Raw genomic sequence first — 18757 nt, 5'->3', positions numbered from 1 at the left:
TTTATTCTATGAAAACAATATTAATGCCAATTTTTTTTTGACATTCAATTGATTTCAACAGAAAAATCGTAAAAAATTAATTCTTGAAAAGGAACGCTAAGTTCGCGATCCATAAGACCCAGTGTAATAAAAAGTCTCTTTTTGACGCTTTATTAGTGAGAGAATTGACAGCCCAAAAACGCTCAATCATTTCTATGTCTAATTATAAGTTCATTAAAACTCGAGAAATGACACCCACCAGGCCTTCGAGAGCCCTTGCCTTTTTGAGGATGAATCTTGCGATATTTTCAACAACTTATTATTGATGATGATGAATGGAATGATGATATCAGGGAAACAAGGTGACATCGCTCGTTCTGTACCATTTAACCCCGGTACCAGCCGGTTGCCTCGATTGATGATGAAAAAACAAGCTTAATCCACCCAACAGTATGATGATAAATTTCTTATAACACTTATCACTCTCTTCGGATATAGCGATTGAGAACATTTACAACATGATTTTTTGCCAGGTTTTTGATAACACATATTACATGGGATAGTGTAAGGCCTCAGAGAAACGCTCAAATCAACATCTTCGGATATTAGTTCGTAGTGGGCAAAATACTTCGACTCACAATAGTTAGTGGATGGGAAAAGGATGAACCATTATCACTAATCCTAATGCCTAAATATTTGATAATATTTACACAAGTACTTTGTAATATTCACACCCTTATTAATAAAAGGGGAATTTTTAAAAGAATCTAATCTTTATTCATTTGCCTAAAATATGCCTAAAATATGGGTCTTAAAAGTAATATGTCCAAATATGAAAGGCGGCAGTAACATGAATATTCAAATTTTCAATTTTGCCACATCACTTGTTCTGTATACCCTGAGTGTTTTGAAAAAAATAATTGTGTTTTTCTCTAAACCACATTTATTGCGGTGGCCGATAATATAACTTAAGTAAAGATATTTTTATCGTTCTGATTTTTTTATTTCGATTATAGAGGTTTTAACCTTAAAGTCATTCGCCTCTTCGGGTTAGAAAAATCTCTTGTGAAAAATTTCTAACCCTATGTGCGGGGGTCGGGACTCGAACCCGGGTGCGCTGCGTACAAGGCAATCGGTTTACGAACTACGCTACGCCCACTCCCGTTCTGAAATTTTTACAGTGTTTTCGAAATTGCTTTCTCCAGCGACGTACGTAGGATTTCATTTTTTATTGCACTTTTTTTTTTTTAAATTAAGCAATTTTGTACCGATTTTTAAGTAATGTTCAACGTTGCTATTTTGCGAAAAATCCAAATATCGTCGCTTTTTATCGTTCTAAGGAATCGATAAAACTTGTTTTTGGTTCTATGTCAAAAATTATGGACGATAGATTTTCGACAGTGGACTTTTTCCAAAAGAAATAGTCTATGAGAAAATGGTGTCCAGCCGCAATCTTGTGTTGAAAACACTTGACACTTTTAGTTTTTGTACGTCAAAACTAGTATTTAAACTCGCATTTTACGGGATCTCGATTCATCTTTACATTATATCAAGTTAAAATTCCGAAATATTCCTATGTTTTCGTGCTCTACAGTGGTGTTACCCCTTAATAAAGTTTTGCAATCTTGTTTAGAGAAAATAATGCAATTTTTTAATCTTTGTCGATCCGCTACATATAGGATACGATTATTTTCTTTTTAGTTAAGTTACATTGTGATCAATTTTAGTACTTAACTTGGCGACCTTTATTATCCACTGCCATGGTCAAATAATATACAATGTGGGTTTAGGGCCCAATTCTCTCTGGAGGCACTCTTCTTTTATTGCTATATTTTAAATTAGATCCATGCTAACACTCACTAACACAAATTGCTTATTATCTCATGTACACTTACAATCTATTATTTCAAATGTACAAACGTGGCCTTCAAGATAACACAAACCTGGTCAAAACTGCGAACGCCCGCGATCTCGCCAACATTCAAACAACCGGTAATTAAGTGAGCATTTGCACCTAAAAATTTACCAACGCGGCCGCAATCATCAACAAACCGCTCGCGTAATCATGAAACGGAATTTATACACACGAAGTCACATACACGCGACAAACAAACATACAAATGCTTGAGCCGTTCGCGGTCATCCACGCAGCCTACACCCGCGTTCTCGCAGACATGATAACATCCCGGTGATAATATGAACGTCTCAGCACTTATAAACATTCAAACGCGGTTTCAAGCGTGAACCTACAGTCCCCCGCACTCGCGCGATCGTGAATCTATCACGTTCGGAAGTCTCTAGCATCGATTCCAGAAGTCTAGGTCCATGTATTCGATTAATTAAAAAGAAATCTCTCATATCCACTGGACAACACGTTCCATGGTGACATAACCGGGAACTCTAGTGATAAGGAGTAACTCACTCCCTGTCAGAATGTGATCCGCACACCGAAAAATAAATATCATAATCCGCGTGGCCATCCAAGAACACACGCGAATATGTGAATGGCCACAGGGTTACGAAATCGAATTTATTCACGCGAAGTCACATACACGCGAGCACACGCGACAATCACGTCAGCATACGAAGGTTCAAGCTCTTTGCGATCATGTACGCACAGCTACGTTCGCGATCGCGAAAATTTTCTAACACTCCGGTAACAATGTAAACGTTTTAGTTCTTACGAAGTTACAAACGCGGTCTTAAACGCGAACCCGCAAACGCGCGCGATCATGAATCGGTCACGTCCGGAAATCTTTACCCTCTATTCTAGTCACTTAGGTCCATACATTCAGTTGGACCAATCAAAAAAAAAAATAAAGCTCATATCCACTAGACCACACGTTCTACGGCGACATGACTGGGAACTCTAGTGATATGGAAGAACCCACTTTCTTCTAGAATCTGAACCGTACACGAAAAATTACGTATCAAATTCACGCTCCGCACGCGATCATTCTAGAGCACACGCGAATCACTCACATATTCTCAAACGCGGATATCTCACTTATATGGGGATTAATCAGTGAACACATAATCTCAAAAGAAGGAGCATATTAAATCCAATAACTTCTCAGATGATGCTATTGACCTCAACTTAGCCGTTTTGGCAGTAATAGTCAATTTCATGTTTTTGGTCTTATTTCTAGATATTGGGATACGGCGAGAATCCGTCATCCGTATTTAATGTTAAATATCTCCTTCGCTAATAGTTCGATTTCATCAAACTATAGTTCGTTCGAAAGGTATTCGTATAATCTGTCTGAAGATGTATAAAGTGTTTATCTACCTTGTCAATTTCGACAATAATTTTAAAAAAACTGCGAAAGATGCCTTTTTTGGACATTCAAACATCCATATCTTAAAAATTAAAAATCAGGATAAAAAAAATAATAGCGTTCTGCCTGGGTGTATTGGTTTGGATAAGATCGGTTCAGCCATTGCTGAGAAACACGAATGAGAGTTTATCCGTTACATACACACACAGACACACATACATTGTCCCAAATCGTCGAGCTGAGCCGATTGGTATATAAGACTCGGCCCTCAGGGCCTCGGAAAACATCTTGAAAGTTTGAGCGAATTCTATACATTTCTTTTATAAGAAATGTAAAAACGGTTGGTTTGTATATACAATATCAACTTAAATAGTTGACAATTAAACAATGCTCATGATTTCAAGAGCTTTGTCGCGATTTTCGTAATTTCTCATCACGTTGCTATAATATTTAATTCATGAGTTTACTATCGGATTTTTTTCGCAAAGTAGCGAATCATGTTCATGACTTCAGGACCTTAGTCACGATTTTCGAAAATTATGTTCACGTTATCGTGATGTAGTCGCAAGCATAGTGTTGTGTTCATTATTTCAGGATCCTACTCACGATTTTTTGATTTTGTTGACACGAATGGTGTGCTTTATGTTCATGATATCTGGATCTTAGTCACGATTTTCGTATTTATATACACTCTAATTAGTAATTAGAGTGTTTTTTGTTCATCCCTCCCCCAGGCTGAGGAGTTTGATGGTATTGCAAATATCATCAAACATATTGCGTGCATCAGTGGTAAAGCACCTTTGACAGACAATAACGCTCAACCATTAGCCTCTGCGCGGTGGTGTGGCCGATTGGCGTGTCAACGTGGATTGACTTGTGCTATGACCAATAATAAAATGACGCTCATATTCACTAGACAACACCTTCCATGGTGACATGACCGAGAGCTCGTGATATGGAAGATTTCACTCTCTTCTAGCATCCGTGCCCCAAAAATTAAGCATTAGGTTCACTGTCCGCGCGCGATCATCCAAGAACACACGCGAATATGCGAAGAGCACACGTTAGCACACGCGATCGAGCCCTTCGCGATGATTGCGAAATCCCCAATGAATATCACTTTCAGAACCATGGCCCTCTGCAATTGGTCTTAAGCAGTGTTTTAGTTGTCGACATTGCCTGTCTCGTCTGCAACTGTAGTGTGTGATTCTGACGGGAAACCTTTCCGAGCTCTACAGCTCCAGTAGAACAACTCTCGAAAAAATAGTGTGATTTGTGTTCCTGACTTCAGGATTCACGATTTGCGTTATTTTAGTCACGAGCAGTGTGATTTAAGTTCATGCTTTCACGATCTTAGTCACGATTTTCGTAATTTATATGCACTTTTTCGGGATATTTTATTGTAGAGCTCAGTTTCAAATTTTTTTTTTATTTTTTTATTTTATTTTCATTATAGAGGTTTTAACCTTAAGGTCATTCGCCTCTTCGGGTTAGAAAATATCTTAGGAAAAATTTCTAACCCTATGTGCGGGGTCGGGACTCGAACCCAGGTGCGCTGCGCACAAGGCAATCGATTTACCAATACGCTACGCCCACTCCCAGTTTCATATTTGACACGTGCAGTAATGTGACTCATATTCAAGATATCAGCAGTTTTATCCTAATATTCGTTGTTTCTCTTCGCCTTATTGTAGTATGCTAATTTTTCATTACTATCGGATTTTTTACTCGGAGTAACATGACAATTTCAGCTGGATCATACTAGTGTGACTGATTTGCGGTCTCTTGTTTTATGAACTATATCACAAATACGATTTGTGGCTCTAAAATATATTTTTGGTGCTCGTTTTCTGTTTGGACATTACATGGAATTATCAAATAGATGACGATGTTCGAGGTTCTTATAGTTTGCTTATATCTGCTGCTCCCACCTATTACTACGCGGAAAAATGGTGAATAAAGTGCCATGAATTCTGGTACAACCACGTTTTTACGTTACGAAAGCAGGACCATGAACAAAAATCATGGCTTTTATAATTATGTTCAATTTCCCTTCAGTAACGCCCACGTAACGCTTTTATTAGTGGAAATATTTGTTTTTGTTTTGTGAACTTAAGTCATGTTTTCTACCATATCATTACCAAATCGAGTTTCTGTACGTGAACTAGTACACAACTTTAAGAACATTATTCATAAAACCAAAGGTTGACTTATGATGTTATTCATAGATTTAGGAACATTAGTTCACCGAATTAAAACAGTCTGGATACTTTATCGTGAACTATTTCACGAAACTCGGAATTTTAATCATAAATCCATACAATCCCCGTGAACTAATTCATGATTCTTAATATATTAGTGACGATCCAATATCCGTGCTCGAGAAATATTTCACAATACCATAAAATATTATTCATGTATTCGTTAAGTGGTTCATGCTTTCTAGTATAATAGTCCCGACTTACCAGTCGTGGTCGTGAAATAATTCACGAAATCATGAAACATTATTCATGTATTCGTGGACTGGCTCATGATCCCTAGTATACTAGTCATGATTTATCATTATTGCTCAAGAAAAATTTCACGAGATCATGCAATATTATTCATGTATTCGTGAACTAGTTCATGATTCCTAGTATAACAGCCACGATTTACCATTAGTGGTCATGAAATTGTTCACGAAATCATAAAATATTATTCATGTATTCATGAACTGAAAGTCACGACTAACCATTCGCGCTCGTGAAAAAGCTCACGAAATCATCAAATATCATTAATGTATTCGTGAACTAGTTCATGATTCCTAGTACAATAGTCACGACTGACCATTCGTACACATACAGTATTTCACAAAATCATAAAAGGTTTTTCATGGGTTCGTGAATTAGTTCATGATTCCTAGTACTTGACTTAGAATCTATCTTGCGTGCTTGTGATATTTAGAAGATATCCCTAATCATTGCACCAAAAATACATTATAGAGCCACAAATCGTGTTCGTAATATAGTTCATGGAACAAGTTCCCGCTTATTAGTCACACATTCATGACACTGCCGATGTCATGAGCATCAGTCACAACACTCCACGTGTCAAATTCGAAAGTAAGCTCTAGATTAAAATACCATGATAACGTGCAAATAATAGTACTGTTTTCGTAACGTAAACACGTGATTGTTCTAGAATTCATGGCATTCATCGCTTGGGTCGTGAAGAATCTTACGGAGAAGTCAATCAAAAAGTGGTATTCTTTAAACAAATCGATCTTCCCTCGACCCCAGGCATTGAAGTTGTCGCTTGCCAAACAATAATTAATTGGCTTCCATCTACATTTTTTTCTAGAACCTCAGTTGACCACCGATAGATTTGCGATATTGCGGAACTCCTCCCCGCACCGAGGCTAGTTTTAGATGATTTTAACTTCCACGGTACGGAATGGGGTTGTTTTCATGACTATAACTGATCTACCTCACTCCATGAGCTTTGCGACAACTTCAATGTGACCATTTTGAACACAGATGAAATGACACGAATTGCTGCTTCCCCCGCGCCAGATCGCCTTAAACTTGTCCTGCTGCTCAACATCGCAGCGGTTAGAGTGCACGTGAAAGATATTCCCTGATCCCCATGGCAGCGACCATCTGCTAATCGTAGTTACTATTACTAACGGTTCAGGGTCACCGAGTACAATTAATATCTCGTATAACCTCACACGTAATATTGATTGGAAGAGCTACGCGTCCATGATATCCGGAAAAAATTGAGACCGCACAAGAGCTGGTTGACTGGCTTGACTCAAGTGCAAACTAAACGCATACCAGACGCGAACTTTCGCGGGCGTACTCTCAGTCCATGGTGGGACAAAGAGTGCTCAGACTTGCACGCGGAGAAGGCCGCCGCGTATGAGACCTTCCGGGACGACGGGCTACCCGCTAGCTAGTCAGTAAAGGGCGAACACGAAATTATTGCGACACATTCAACAGGGCATAAGTTTTTGTCGTGACTAACGACTTACCTTTCAATATAGGGGCCCCTTTTCAAAATTTCGGAAGAAAAATGATGTAAGATTTTGAACGCTTATATCTTTTGTTCTACTGAATGGATTTAATCAATTTCTTCGGCATTTTGTCGAAAATATTTGTACCAATGTTGTATTAAATTTTGGAACATGTAGGACATTCATTATCAACGGAAAAATAGTGTTTTGAAAAATCTTTCGAAAATGACTCGGAAAAGCGAAAATTTTCAGCCCATCCCGCACAGAGCCGTCAATATGGTGCAGCAACCGAACAATAAAATAATGAAAAGTTTATATATATGTCCACTACATGTTTGTTCCTATGATTATTCGTAATGTGGTGCTTGACGAGAGCAGATGGTGGGGAAAGCCGGCATATTAGTTTTGGTTATGCCATTAGAAGCGGAAAGGAAAGGCTCATGCACGCCACGAGAACGAGCGAGAAAGCGCTAGTAGTGCATATTAGCGAAAGCGTTACGTACATTTTGAACCTTAATAACTTTTCTTCTACTAAACGGATTGCCAATCTTGTTTCATAAATCGGAAGGAAAACGTTCAACGCTTGCTACCGATACGTTGCTTGCTATATAAAATTTGTTTAAATGGTTCAAAAACTACTTTAAATGAGAATCAACATTAATGATAAAACCTAAAAAATAGGGGTGTCGCAGCTTTTCTCAAAGCCAGACGTGTGTAAGACGCAGTGCATAACAGACGTGCGTGGTCGTGAGAAGCAGGATGCAGGACGACCAATCAAATCGGCTACCACCGGAGAGAAGAAAAACGTTGGTGGAGGTGGTGGCGGTGAGAAGACCAAAAAGCCAAAGGCTAAGAAACGCAGTCACTGAAAAGGCGGTAGTAACTGCCGCTAAAAATGCCACCAAAACATCGAAGGCTGCAAAGCGTACTCATTCGGTGTGAGCTGCGAAATGGGAAAGATCGTATGTATGTACGCAGTAAAAACTATCGCCGGCAAGGTTTGAATTGTTACAAAAGATTCTCGTCTTGTATCAACATAGTTATCTACAAACCGTCCTTATTAGGACGAATGCAAAATGGAAAAAGAATTTAATTATAAAGTTTCTTGTATTAACTAGTATTAAGTTTGCGCTTGTTAATTCTGTACTTTTACCAGTGAATCATAAGAAAATATTTTTCTAATCTACCAACCCGAAGGTTTTTGCAAATCCTTCCAAGAAAATCAGTGAATGTGGCAACTCTGCCACTAAGCGAAAGCTACACCAAAACGAATGATGAAAATATTTTCATTTATCGCACACAAGGATGGCCTTCCATCTGCAATGAAAAGTCAATAAATTGGAACGCCTTGATGCAAAGCGTGCTCATGCGGTGTGAGCTGCGAAAGGGGATAGATTGTATGTATGTACGCAGTAAAACAATCGTTGGCAAGGTTTGAATTGTTTCAAAAGATTCTCGTCTTTTAACAACATAGTTATCTACAAACCGTCCTTATTAGGACGAATGAAAAATGGAAAAAGATGGGTTGGTAATGTATATGACATAACAGGGGTGTCTAAAACACTTCAGAACACTCTCACCTGTCATACATGTACATTGTATGCTTGTTGAAATCATTATATGAAATTATTGACCTGTATTCAATGCGGAGAACGCGGTAATAAAATTGTTTTGCTGAATATACTAACGAACGGGATCCCCAGGAAAATTTCGCTGAGCCCGGTGAATCGAACTTAATGCGTAGAATTTAGCCATTTCAAAGAGGTACAAGCAGAATTTTAAGAATATGATCATCGTGGTTATGTCCCGGACATTACCCGCCCCTAGTTTTTCGCTAAGCGTGTTCATTTCTGTACGCTAGGAAAAAGATTCCGATAGTCGTTTCGAGAGATTTTTACATTGATATTTCAAAGCAAGAAAATATGAAATTTGTTCATTTCATGAATGAATTATAAATTATATAATTATTTTAAAGAATAACTTGAATCATTCCCACATATTTCATTGAGTATCATTCGATTTGAATTACAAGTCAAATGAGTACTCACGACACTACGGTTATGTCCTAGACATTACCCACCCATCTTTTTTACCATTGAGTAAAAATCAACCAAATTTTGCACACTTTCTCATTGATGTGTATTGTTTACATGCTGTCAAACTCGAAGTCGTGTTTTTCGATTCAACGAAAATGGAGGTGAACCAACGCGAGTAGAGAGAACAAATTCTTTCCAAACACCTGGAATTTCCTGACCTGTCGCACCGGCAGTTGGGAAAAATGTTAAACATTCACCATTCAACCGTCTCCAGAGTGTTAAAGCGGTTCCAGGAGCGGTTGACGTTGGACCACGGCAAAGAAGCTGGAAGAAAACCGGGACCGTAGAACAAAAAGACGGAGGGAAAGGTGAAGCGGATGATTAAAGCAAATCCCAACGTCTCAAGCCGTGATTTGGCTAAAAAGATCGGCATGTCGCAGAGCTACGTCCAGAATGCAAAGAAGAGAGCTGGACTACATACATACAAGGTACAGAACTTCCCAAACCTCGATGAGCGGCAACAATCGACGGCTATAACTCGGGTACGGAAGCTCTACGAGAAGATGCTGACAAAATATGGCTGCTGGGTGATGGACGACGAAACGTATATAAAAGCCGATTTTAAGCAAATTCCGGGGTTGGAGTTTTTCACCGGCAAGAGCAAGTTCTATGTGGACGACAAATTTAAGAAGAAGAAAATGCCGAAGTTCGCCTCCAAATATCTCATTTGGCAGGCCATCTGCTCTTGCGGACTGAGGAGTGAGCCTTTCGTGACAAAGGGCACAGTAAATGGCGAGATCTACAAATCTGAGTGCCTCGAGAAGCGCCTTTTGCCGTTCTTGCAGCAGCACGACGAAGCTCCGCTATTTTGGTCAGATTTGGCATCATGCCATTATTCTAGAAGTGTCCTGGAGTGGTATGAGGCCAATTCTGTCCATTTTGTTCCAAAGGACATGAGTCCGCCAAATTGTCCGGAGCTGCGCCCGGTGGAGCAGTACTGGGCAATGATGAAGCGGGAACTTCGGAAGAGTAAGAAGACAGTCAAAGACGAGAAGGACATGTTAAGAAAATGGAAAAAACTGAGAAACTGGTACCGGATGACACTGTAAAGACTTTGATGGAGGGCATCAAGCGAAAATGCGTTCAATTTAACACTCAAGGCTCCATCAATTAACTTTTCTTTTGATTTTTGAAGTAAATATATGTATAAAACTACCCTAAAATTTTGGTTTGATTTTAAACATTATAAGAAAATTGGTATGACATTTTCGGTGTCGCAATAATTTCGTGTTCGCCCTTTACGCGATGTCGGAAACGCGAATAAAGAGTTTGATGGAAGCCAAGAATCGTAGTTACTGGCGCCGGTTCGTTGACGGGCTAACGAGAGAAAAATCGATGAGAACTATTTGGGGCAGGGACCCAACTTTTCACTTTTCATTAAATTGCGAAAAGTTGCCAACAATGCAGTATGGAGGCGCGATACTTTCGCGATTTCGAAGCTCGTAATAACTTAAGGTTCAAGAAAGATTACACTATTTCTTCACATTATTGTAGTATTTAAATTATCCACTCATTTTTGTAATTTTCTGCGGAATTATTAATTATTCGACAGTTTTATATTAGACGCGAAAATATAATTTCATATTATACTACGAATAAAGGAGTTCAGATGCTATTTCGTCGCGAAAACTTGGAGGGCAAATAATATTGCATGATATACTTGCTGTTTCTATTGCTATTCAAAGTAGGTATACTATCGCCTAGCTCTGTTCACGAATGCGAAAATTTCAAACTTTGCTAGAAATCGATTGAGTTCTCGAAAATTCGTATTATTCTTGGCAGTCTATTGCACAGTAATCTATAACAGACCATACCACCTATGTGATTTATTTGTGCAATTATCCAACATATTAGACCCCCTACATATGTACCTTATTTGCCATATTTGTCTCGAAGGCAATTCTATGAATGCGAAGAAGGTGCCATACCGTTTGTCTAACATTCAATTTCGGTCGCACATAAAACAAAACCTTCTGATAGTCATTTACGGTAATTTTTCTTGCTCAATTCCGTGTGAACCTCGCAGCACCTACATCGGTATCTGTTCATCGTATCACCTTTTTCATGTCGATTTTTTGCCTTTATTTGCAGAAATAACACATCGCTTCCAGACGGCCCGCTCGGAAGTTCGTGCTTTGCTGTTACAGTGCTTGCTACCCTGGCTGGAGAATGTGGAACTGGTGGCGTCCAGCGTTCCACCTGCGACGCCCTTATCCTACATCATGGTGAGAACTGACAATTTTGCTATATGGCCGTAGTTTTTCATTGCTCGCGTCATAGCTGGTGCGACGATTTTTTTACGTTCTGTTCTATGGTCGATAATTTGGCTCCGCCGTACTGCCCATGATCGCTAATCAGTCCCATAAAGATAGGAAATCCCATAGAAAACGGGACATATATGCAATCATGGGCAGCGTATAACCGTTAAGAAAAAAAGAGAGCAGTGTTTGTTGTGACAAATAGATACATACATTCCTAGTGTACGAATGTATCATCTTGTCTACTGGCAAGATCAGCATTTTATGGATTCAATATAATTTCAATCAGTGCCGTACATCGGGGATTTATCATTAGGCCATCGAGCATTCGACCTTTCTTGATAATGGAAAGTTAAATTTTAGCACTTGTCTTGTTTAGAGTAGTCCCACGTAATGCTACACTTCTTTCGTTAGTTTGCATGTATGCTACTCTGCCGTTCTACGCATAAATGTCTCATGTATATAGGGAATCCCATAGAACATGGGACAATTAAGCTTATAACGGCAGTACTGGTTATATAATATAAGATCAAAAGCACAGTGCAGGTGTCACAAATCTGATGATGGAGAAGGTTGAAACGCTGTATTTAACTGTAAAAATCCTTAATTTCTGTTACCCAGATTAAGGATCAATAATTATAATCGAGTAATATTTAGCTGAATGGAATTGTTCTTTCAATTAAATTAAAGTTATAGGCAATCAATCACATATTTCTACGGTGAAAAATGTAGTCATGCGGCCCCTTTTTGAATGCATATCGCAAGTCTAGCCCATAATTTAAAAAACACATTAAATCTTATCCCACATTTCGGCCAAATGTCCCGTTACCATCACCACTTGTGCTATGGCACGTCATGTGTAGATTCAGCGAGAGTTTATGATGCTTTAACTTTATATCCTTATTTTGCAGTATTATCCGGACTCGAGCACACGAGGCAGACGCGAAGGTTCCGGATCCACCGAAGCCACCGAAATGATTTTGAACAATTTGTTCTACATCACTGCGAAGGTAAGTACCGACCGTATTCACATAAGTGCTCATCACTCACTGCACGTGCTGTGACGCTCCCATTTGGTAATAAATTTATCCAATCAGCATCAATGAAGCATGCTGGTGCCACCGCCATTTTTTGTTCGCTGTATTTATTGAACCGATAATTCATACCGTTTTCCAATGGTTCACAAGCCACAAGCCAAATATCAGCTTATTTCGATACTTCATGTGGAGTCGCAATGATACTTGGGCTTGTATGTTGAAAATATGGAAAATCCGAACAGAGCTCTCATAAAATATGGTTTGGTTGATTGGCGTTGATATGGAACAAGGGAATTATCCCATTATTCAACTTTGTTCCTGTGTATATTCATCTCATTATCTGTTGACTATGCTTCAATCAATGGGAACACCACCAAACCCCTGAATCCGAAATATTCTTTTGAGTTTTATTTATAAAACTATCCTTGTATTTCATTAAGGGGTTATATACAAATTTGTGGCGAAAAAGTGAGCTTAGTTCGTGATTTTTTTAAAGCGCTTTATGCAATTTTTTTTAGAAAAAAAACAAGACAGATCGTTGGTAGTGCTATCAAAGATCGAAAAAACAAGTTGAATTAAAAAAAATATTGAAGGTTGACGGAGTTATGGCCCATTCCCCGTAGCGAGTTTTTTTTTGGCAGATGTTTGCGATGAACGCTCTCTAAGCGGAACCGCTCAACTGAAATCAAAAAAGAAAAAAATGTATCGTGGTGTACTTGAACGGATCAGTTTCCCAACAAAAACATTTTTTTCCGCAAATAAAACATGTTAACCAAAAAAATTGAGTTTTATGGTGTTCAAAATTTTAAACAAAAATTCATGGCAAAGAATCAATTTTTTTTGATGAAAAAGGAACCGTTCAAGTACACGAGAATGTAAGTACAAACAATTAAAAAAAAAAGTTCATGAAAATCGGATGAATAGTTTTTACGATATCACGTTCACCGCAACGGCACTTTTCAAACAATTTAGTTCCGAGATAAGTGCGTTTAAAGTTTTGTGTTAACTTCATACGCGGAAGAACCAGCGCGCTGCGAACGGCTGTAGTTTGAAATCTTGTGCTCCGATCTGGATGAAATTTCGCACAGATATTTTCAAAAGTATGTACTTTCAGAATATTCAATAATTTTTTTTTCGATTTTTTGAGTTCCAATTTTGTATATAACCCCTTAAGATATAAAACACTTAGCTCTCAATTCTCGCAGTCAAAATATCTATTGCTAGTGCCTTCTTTATGCATAGGCACACTGGGCTAGGAAGGAAAACCGGTAGGGCGAAATGGTTTTTTGGCATTAAAGGAACTAATTGTCTGCACTGATGGCTTCAGGTAGCGATGCACGTTACGTCACGAAAAAATTTTTTTATTATAAAGTCAAGGGTGCATGGTTCGACTTTGTCTCATCAGAAACCGACACAAACTTACTGCTGGAATCATTTAGCGCCGCCGGCTAGACGCTACATTCCAAAGCGGAAACACAATTTACGTTTAGAATCAAACTACTGGTCACACGTGATGTCCTGTTTGAGCAGGAGTTCTGTTACACCGATAAGACACAGAGAAGCGGAAATTTGTTTTGGCTTAGCAGGCCAATGCGAAAGGCCTATGCTATATTTCTTTCTAAGGAGAAACAATTGAATGGCTGGCGTCCAAAAGGGGACACCTACATTTTTTACCGAAATCGACATTTTTGCATTTTTTGATAGCTCTAAGTAATCCACGTGTACTGCCATTTAATAATTTTGAAAATAATTTTTAGATTTTTTGCTATTAGCAGTCAAAATTGACTATGGAGGTAACCCCATTACTAGCTGGCGTCCAAAAGGGGCCAGGGTTACTACATTGAGTCTTATGGAAATTCAAGTTTTCTCGTTCGTTTTTCGAGGTTTTAAGAAAAGTTAGTCAATGGATTCGCAATCAGTAAATTTTGTGTTGTAGCTCACATATCGGTGAACTCGATATAATACTGTTTTTAGTTTGATTGCATTGTACGTTGACGTTTCGGCTCACACAGTCGATCCTGAAGGTAAGGGCCGCTCACACACTTGCTATGTATGTATGGGAAAAATCGCATCACGAACCGTTCGTTCGCCCTTCACAAGCAAGCTTTCTTCAGCGGTAATGCATGCACCGCCAACAAATGGGCCGCAAAGAACTTCAGTCGATCAAATTGCTTGTGGTGTATCACAAAGTTACTCATAAAGCAGTGAATGCAGTGAAAAAATAGGTAGTATGTTTTATTCATGCACCAAGAAACCTTTTTTGAGCTTCGCGAAGCTGTGTGACTAACATTCAGTACCGAAGATTTGACGCTGCTCTTAAAAATGTTAAGCTTCGCTGTTCATTCGCAGTTTGGGGCATCTAGTAATCTACTGTGAAGTTTTTAGACTTTTCCCTTGGTAAATACGTTGTCCATTTACAATTAGTGAGCATAATATTTTGGTTACTTTGTGATCCATAGTTAGCAACAGTCGCGTGAGTTACTGAATTTTCCCATGCCTGCTTCCGGTTGAGGAAAACTTTTTAAAACCTTCACAATATGTGCAGTTTTATATGAGTACTTTTGGAACGGACCTGACAGGCAGATTCCGGAAATCATCACGTCATTTTGATAGCGACTTCCGATTGAGAAAAATTGGTCAAAAGTTCTAACAATATTAGTATTTTTGGAACTAAGTAGATGACAGAAATCGATGTGTAACGTCAATCCCATTCCAAAACATCGATATTGTTGTGGTTATATGATTCTGAACCGGAAGTCGCTATCTTGGATTTCAAAATGGTTTTTGACATTGACTTTCGTCATCCAATCGTTAATCCGAGTTTGAAAATACTCATACCCATGTTAAGTTTATAGAGTTTTCTAAACCAGAAGTCGCCATCGTGGATTTTAAAATGGCCTAAACATCGCCATGTACTCTACAATTTCGTTCCGAAATTACTCATATTGTTAAGGTTATAAAGAGTTCTTAACCGGAAGTCGCCATCTTGTATTTCAAATTAGCCTTAAATATTGATTTCCGTCATCTGCTCATTAGCTCCGACCGAAGTACCAAGTTACTTTACTCTTGTCCGGACATGCCGCAGACTCAGGTGATTCGCATTTCTAATGCCAAAGATCCTGACTCTTGCGGTAGCAGACAAAGGGTTAAGTCGCCGGTAAACTCATATGAACCTTTTCCACGCTTTTCTAAACTTTCTTCCTTCAATTCGGCGCTCTCCTTTGCTCGAGTACTATGGCTCTTAATATTGAAAAATATACTTCACTTTCAAGTCCCTTGCTAATTGAATGTCGTTAAAAACATAAAAATATATAAGTATATGTTAAAAGTTTTAGTTAGGAAAACTTTCATATTTCGTTGTTCGCTTCTCCATGATTTAAATGGAAATGATGATGGAGGAACGCGAGTAGCTTATAAAAGGGCATAATTTTACGTATTAATTGTTGTTTTTGAAGCAATATTCCAAATATCTCGAAAACTATTGCGAAGAATTTCGTTAAATGAATTTTGATTTGAAATGACATTTAGAATATTGTTTCATAAAAAATATTGTTTGTCTATTTGTATGAAATTTGTAAATATGTTTGAAGTTATCGTTAGAAAACCTATTTTATTGATAGTTACTCTATTCCGCAGGTACATTTAAAGTGTTTCTTTTCTGTATAGATTTTTACTGACTATTTTTTTTATTGAAGAAATGCTTTTTTTTAAATTCAATTTTTGGTTAAAAAAATATTTTGTGAAAAATATCACAATATTTTTTTCATGTTGAAGATCAGATTATTGTACTCTGTGAAACACGGTAATCGAACATTTTTTGAAAAATGCTACATGGATAAATTTCTACGCCCTTTTAAAATATTGCTCTTGCGTCATTTTGTTCTACTTGTCAGAGGAAATCATGGAGTTTTATGATCCGATCCCAACTTCAAAGTTTTGTTCGCATTGGAGATGGTTATATTTAATGGTCAGCCGCTTTCTCATGGAATTAGGGTGTGGTACCGGTAATACCGGTACCGAAGATCCCGGGAATACCGACCCATTTTTGGTACCGTAATACCGGTACTGAACAAAAGCCAGTACCGGTATTTTCGGTACCATACAATTTTTTTATAAAAATATAATAGGGGAACCTGTTTTAAAATATCGGTCTGCAAGAAGACGTTTGATTATATTAATTACCTTCTAGATAAATCGTTGAGCTAACACCTTTGTGGGGGAATAAGGTGGGGCCATCATCATAATAATTCTAGAAGTTAAACATTACTAGTTCCCGTTGTACTGAGCGGTACGTTTAAATTCCTGCACTATTTTGTCGAAATTAAATTTTAACGATCTTGTACTAAATTTCTAAATATTCACATCTAGCGTAAGAGACGTAAAAATTTGCTATGGATTTTTTATGAGCGACATACTAATTGCTTTCCATTATTCACTGGGTGGCTCGTAATAAGACTATGGTCTGTCATGTCTGTATTTGGTTTGCTCTTAAACCTTTATCTAAAAAAGAACGAACATCGATTTAGTAGCTAACAATTTTAGACTTGGTGAACTGCTTCAAATGGGGCGATTTGCAATGATTGCTGATCGGAAAATTCAGCAAAAACTCCATAGTTTATAGGAAAGCAAGGAGCCTTGGTATGCACGAGAGAAAAAGTCAAAACCAATTTATCGAAAAAAAGAGACAATGCGAGCAACCTGCTCGGATTTACTGCCATTCTCGCTTTGATTTACTGTTGTTAATAGGATTTCTTACATTTACCATCTGTTACAGTCGACAAAAGTTGCAACGCTTAGCAGTTATTGATGTCAAAGTGGTCTAGATTTCGAAATAAAAGAAGGTGCCGCATACGAAAAATATCTTCTGCTGAAATGAGTCATGCCATTCCGAAGCGATTAAAAACAATAAACATGTTTTTTGATCAGCACAAATCAAGCATTTGAGAATAAGGTCATCAGTTTGAGCATTCTATTTCACTTCGAAGCTTTTTTCGAATTTTCTAAAAAAATATTCGAGTACCGGTAGTTTACCGGTACTGAGGGCTTCAGTACCGTAGTACCGGTTTTCGCCAAAAAGGGTCGGTACTGCGAACCCTATTCATAACTGTATAATCGATTTTGTTACATTTATTTTGGTTTATTGTTTATGTAACTATTTTTAAACATTTTATGAGTTTTATTTATATGGGTCATTCCACGCGAAGTGATCAAAAAAAGATGCAAACTTGAAATCTACCTTCACGGATTTGAACCAAATTTGGAGGAATTGTTCATCTAGGGCCAATATATAAAAACCCAAATTTTTGTGTCAATTGAACCACCCCTCGGGTCATGGGAGCACCCCCCGTTTTGGCAAATTGCCAAAACCCTTGATTTTCTTTTGATCATATCTTCGTTTCTATTTACTCTAGAATCAAATAGCAAGTTGGCTTTTGAAGAAAATTGTTCACGAAGTCTAGAAAAAATATTATATTTTGCCGGCAGTGCTGCAAACTATGTAATTTTTTCAGTTAAATATTAAAAGTTAATTTTTCTCTCAATACATATATTTTAATTTTGAAAATTTTAATGCCATCGCGTTCCTCAGACATTTTTACATAAATAACACTTCCCTAGTAACAATTGTGGTTTTTTGGCACTCTTGAAGCCATTCTTAAAACTTAAATTGCACTTGTAGTGTGCTATAAAACCTAAATTGTTACTTGGGTTATCATCCCATTTTAATATGAGCGCATCCTGAGATATACCGTTTTGAAGGGAAAAACTCCCACTTTCTCATATAAATCCATTTTTATTGGTCAAAATTGAGAAAATCTTCAAACGATCATAAAAATCGACTCTGATCTGCTAGAAGCAAACCAAAAACGTAGTTTTTCATCATTTCTCGTCTACTTCACGAAAGATTGTGTTTGAAAACAGAATAATCAAGTTGATTTTTAGTGCTGTGCGCTTACGATTTTATATGGGAAATTTCGGTTTTTTCTATTCAAAACGGTGTATCTCAGGATGCGCTCATATTATATTGGGATGATAAGTGTTTTTTATGTAAAAATGTCTTAGGAACGCGATGGCATAAAAATTTTCAAAATTAAAATATATGTATTGAGAGAAAAAT

At 37.8% G+C, this 18757-nt stretch overlaps 1 protein-coding gene across 6 annotated transcripts in view; it reads left to right on the top strand.

Moving 5' to 3' along the window:
- Positions 1–18757, top strand: part of LOC131689849 (protein furry) — a 411320-nt gene that overhangs the window by 187041 nt on the left and 205522 nt on the right. For all 6 annotated transcript variants that reach the window (XM_058975189.1, XM_058975188.1, XM_058975187.1 and 3 more), the window contains 2 exons: positions 11439–11572; positions 12517–12615. In XM_058975189.1, coding sequence (XP_058831172.1) covers positions 11439–11572; positions 12517–12615 — 233 coding nt within the window. The remainder of the gene's footprint in view (positions 1–11438; positions 11573–12516; positions 12616–18757) is intronic.

Source organism: Topomyia yanbarensis, chromosome 3 (assembly GCF_030247195.1).
Source record: "Topomyia yanbarensis strain Yona2022 chromosome 3, ASM3024719v1, whole genome shotgun sequence".
Lineage (NCBI taxonomy): Eukaryota > Metazoa > Arthropoda > Insecta > Diptera > Culicidae > Topomyia > Topomyia yanbarensis.
Note: the sequence above shows the minus strand (reverse complement) of the source record. Positions and strands in the feature narration are given on the sequence as shown.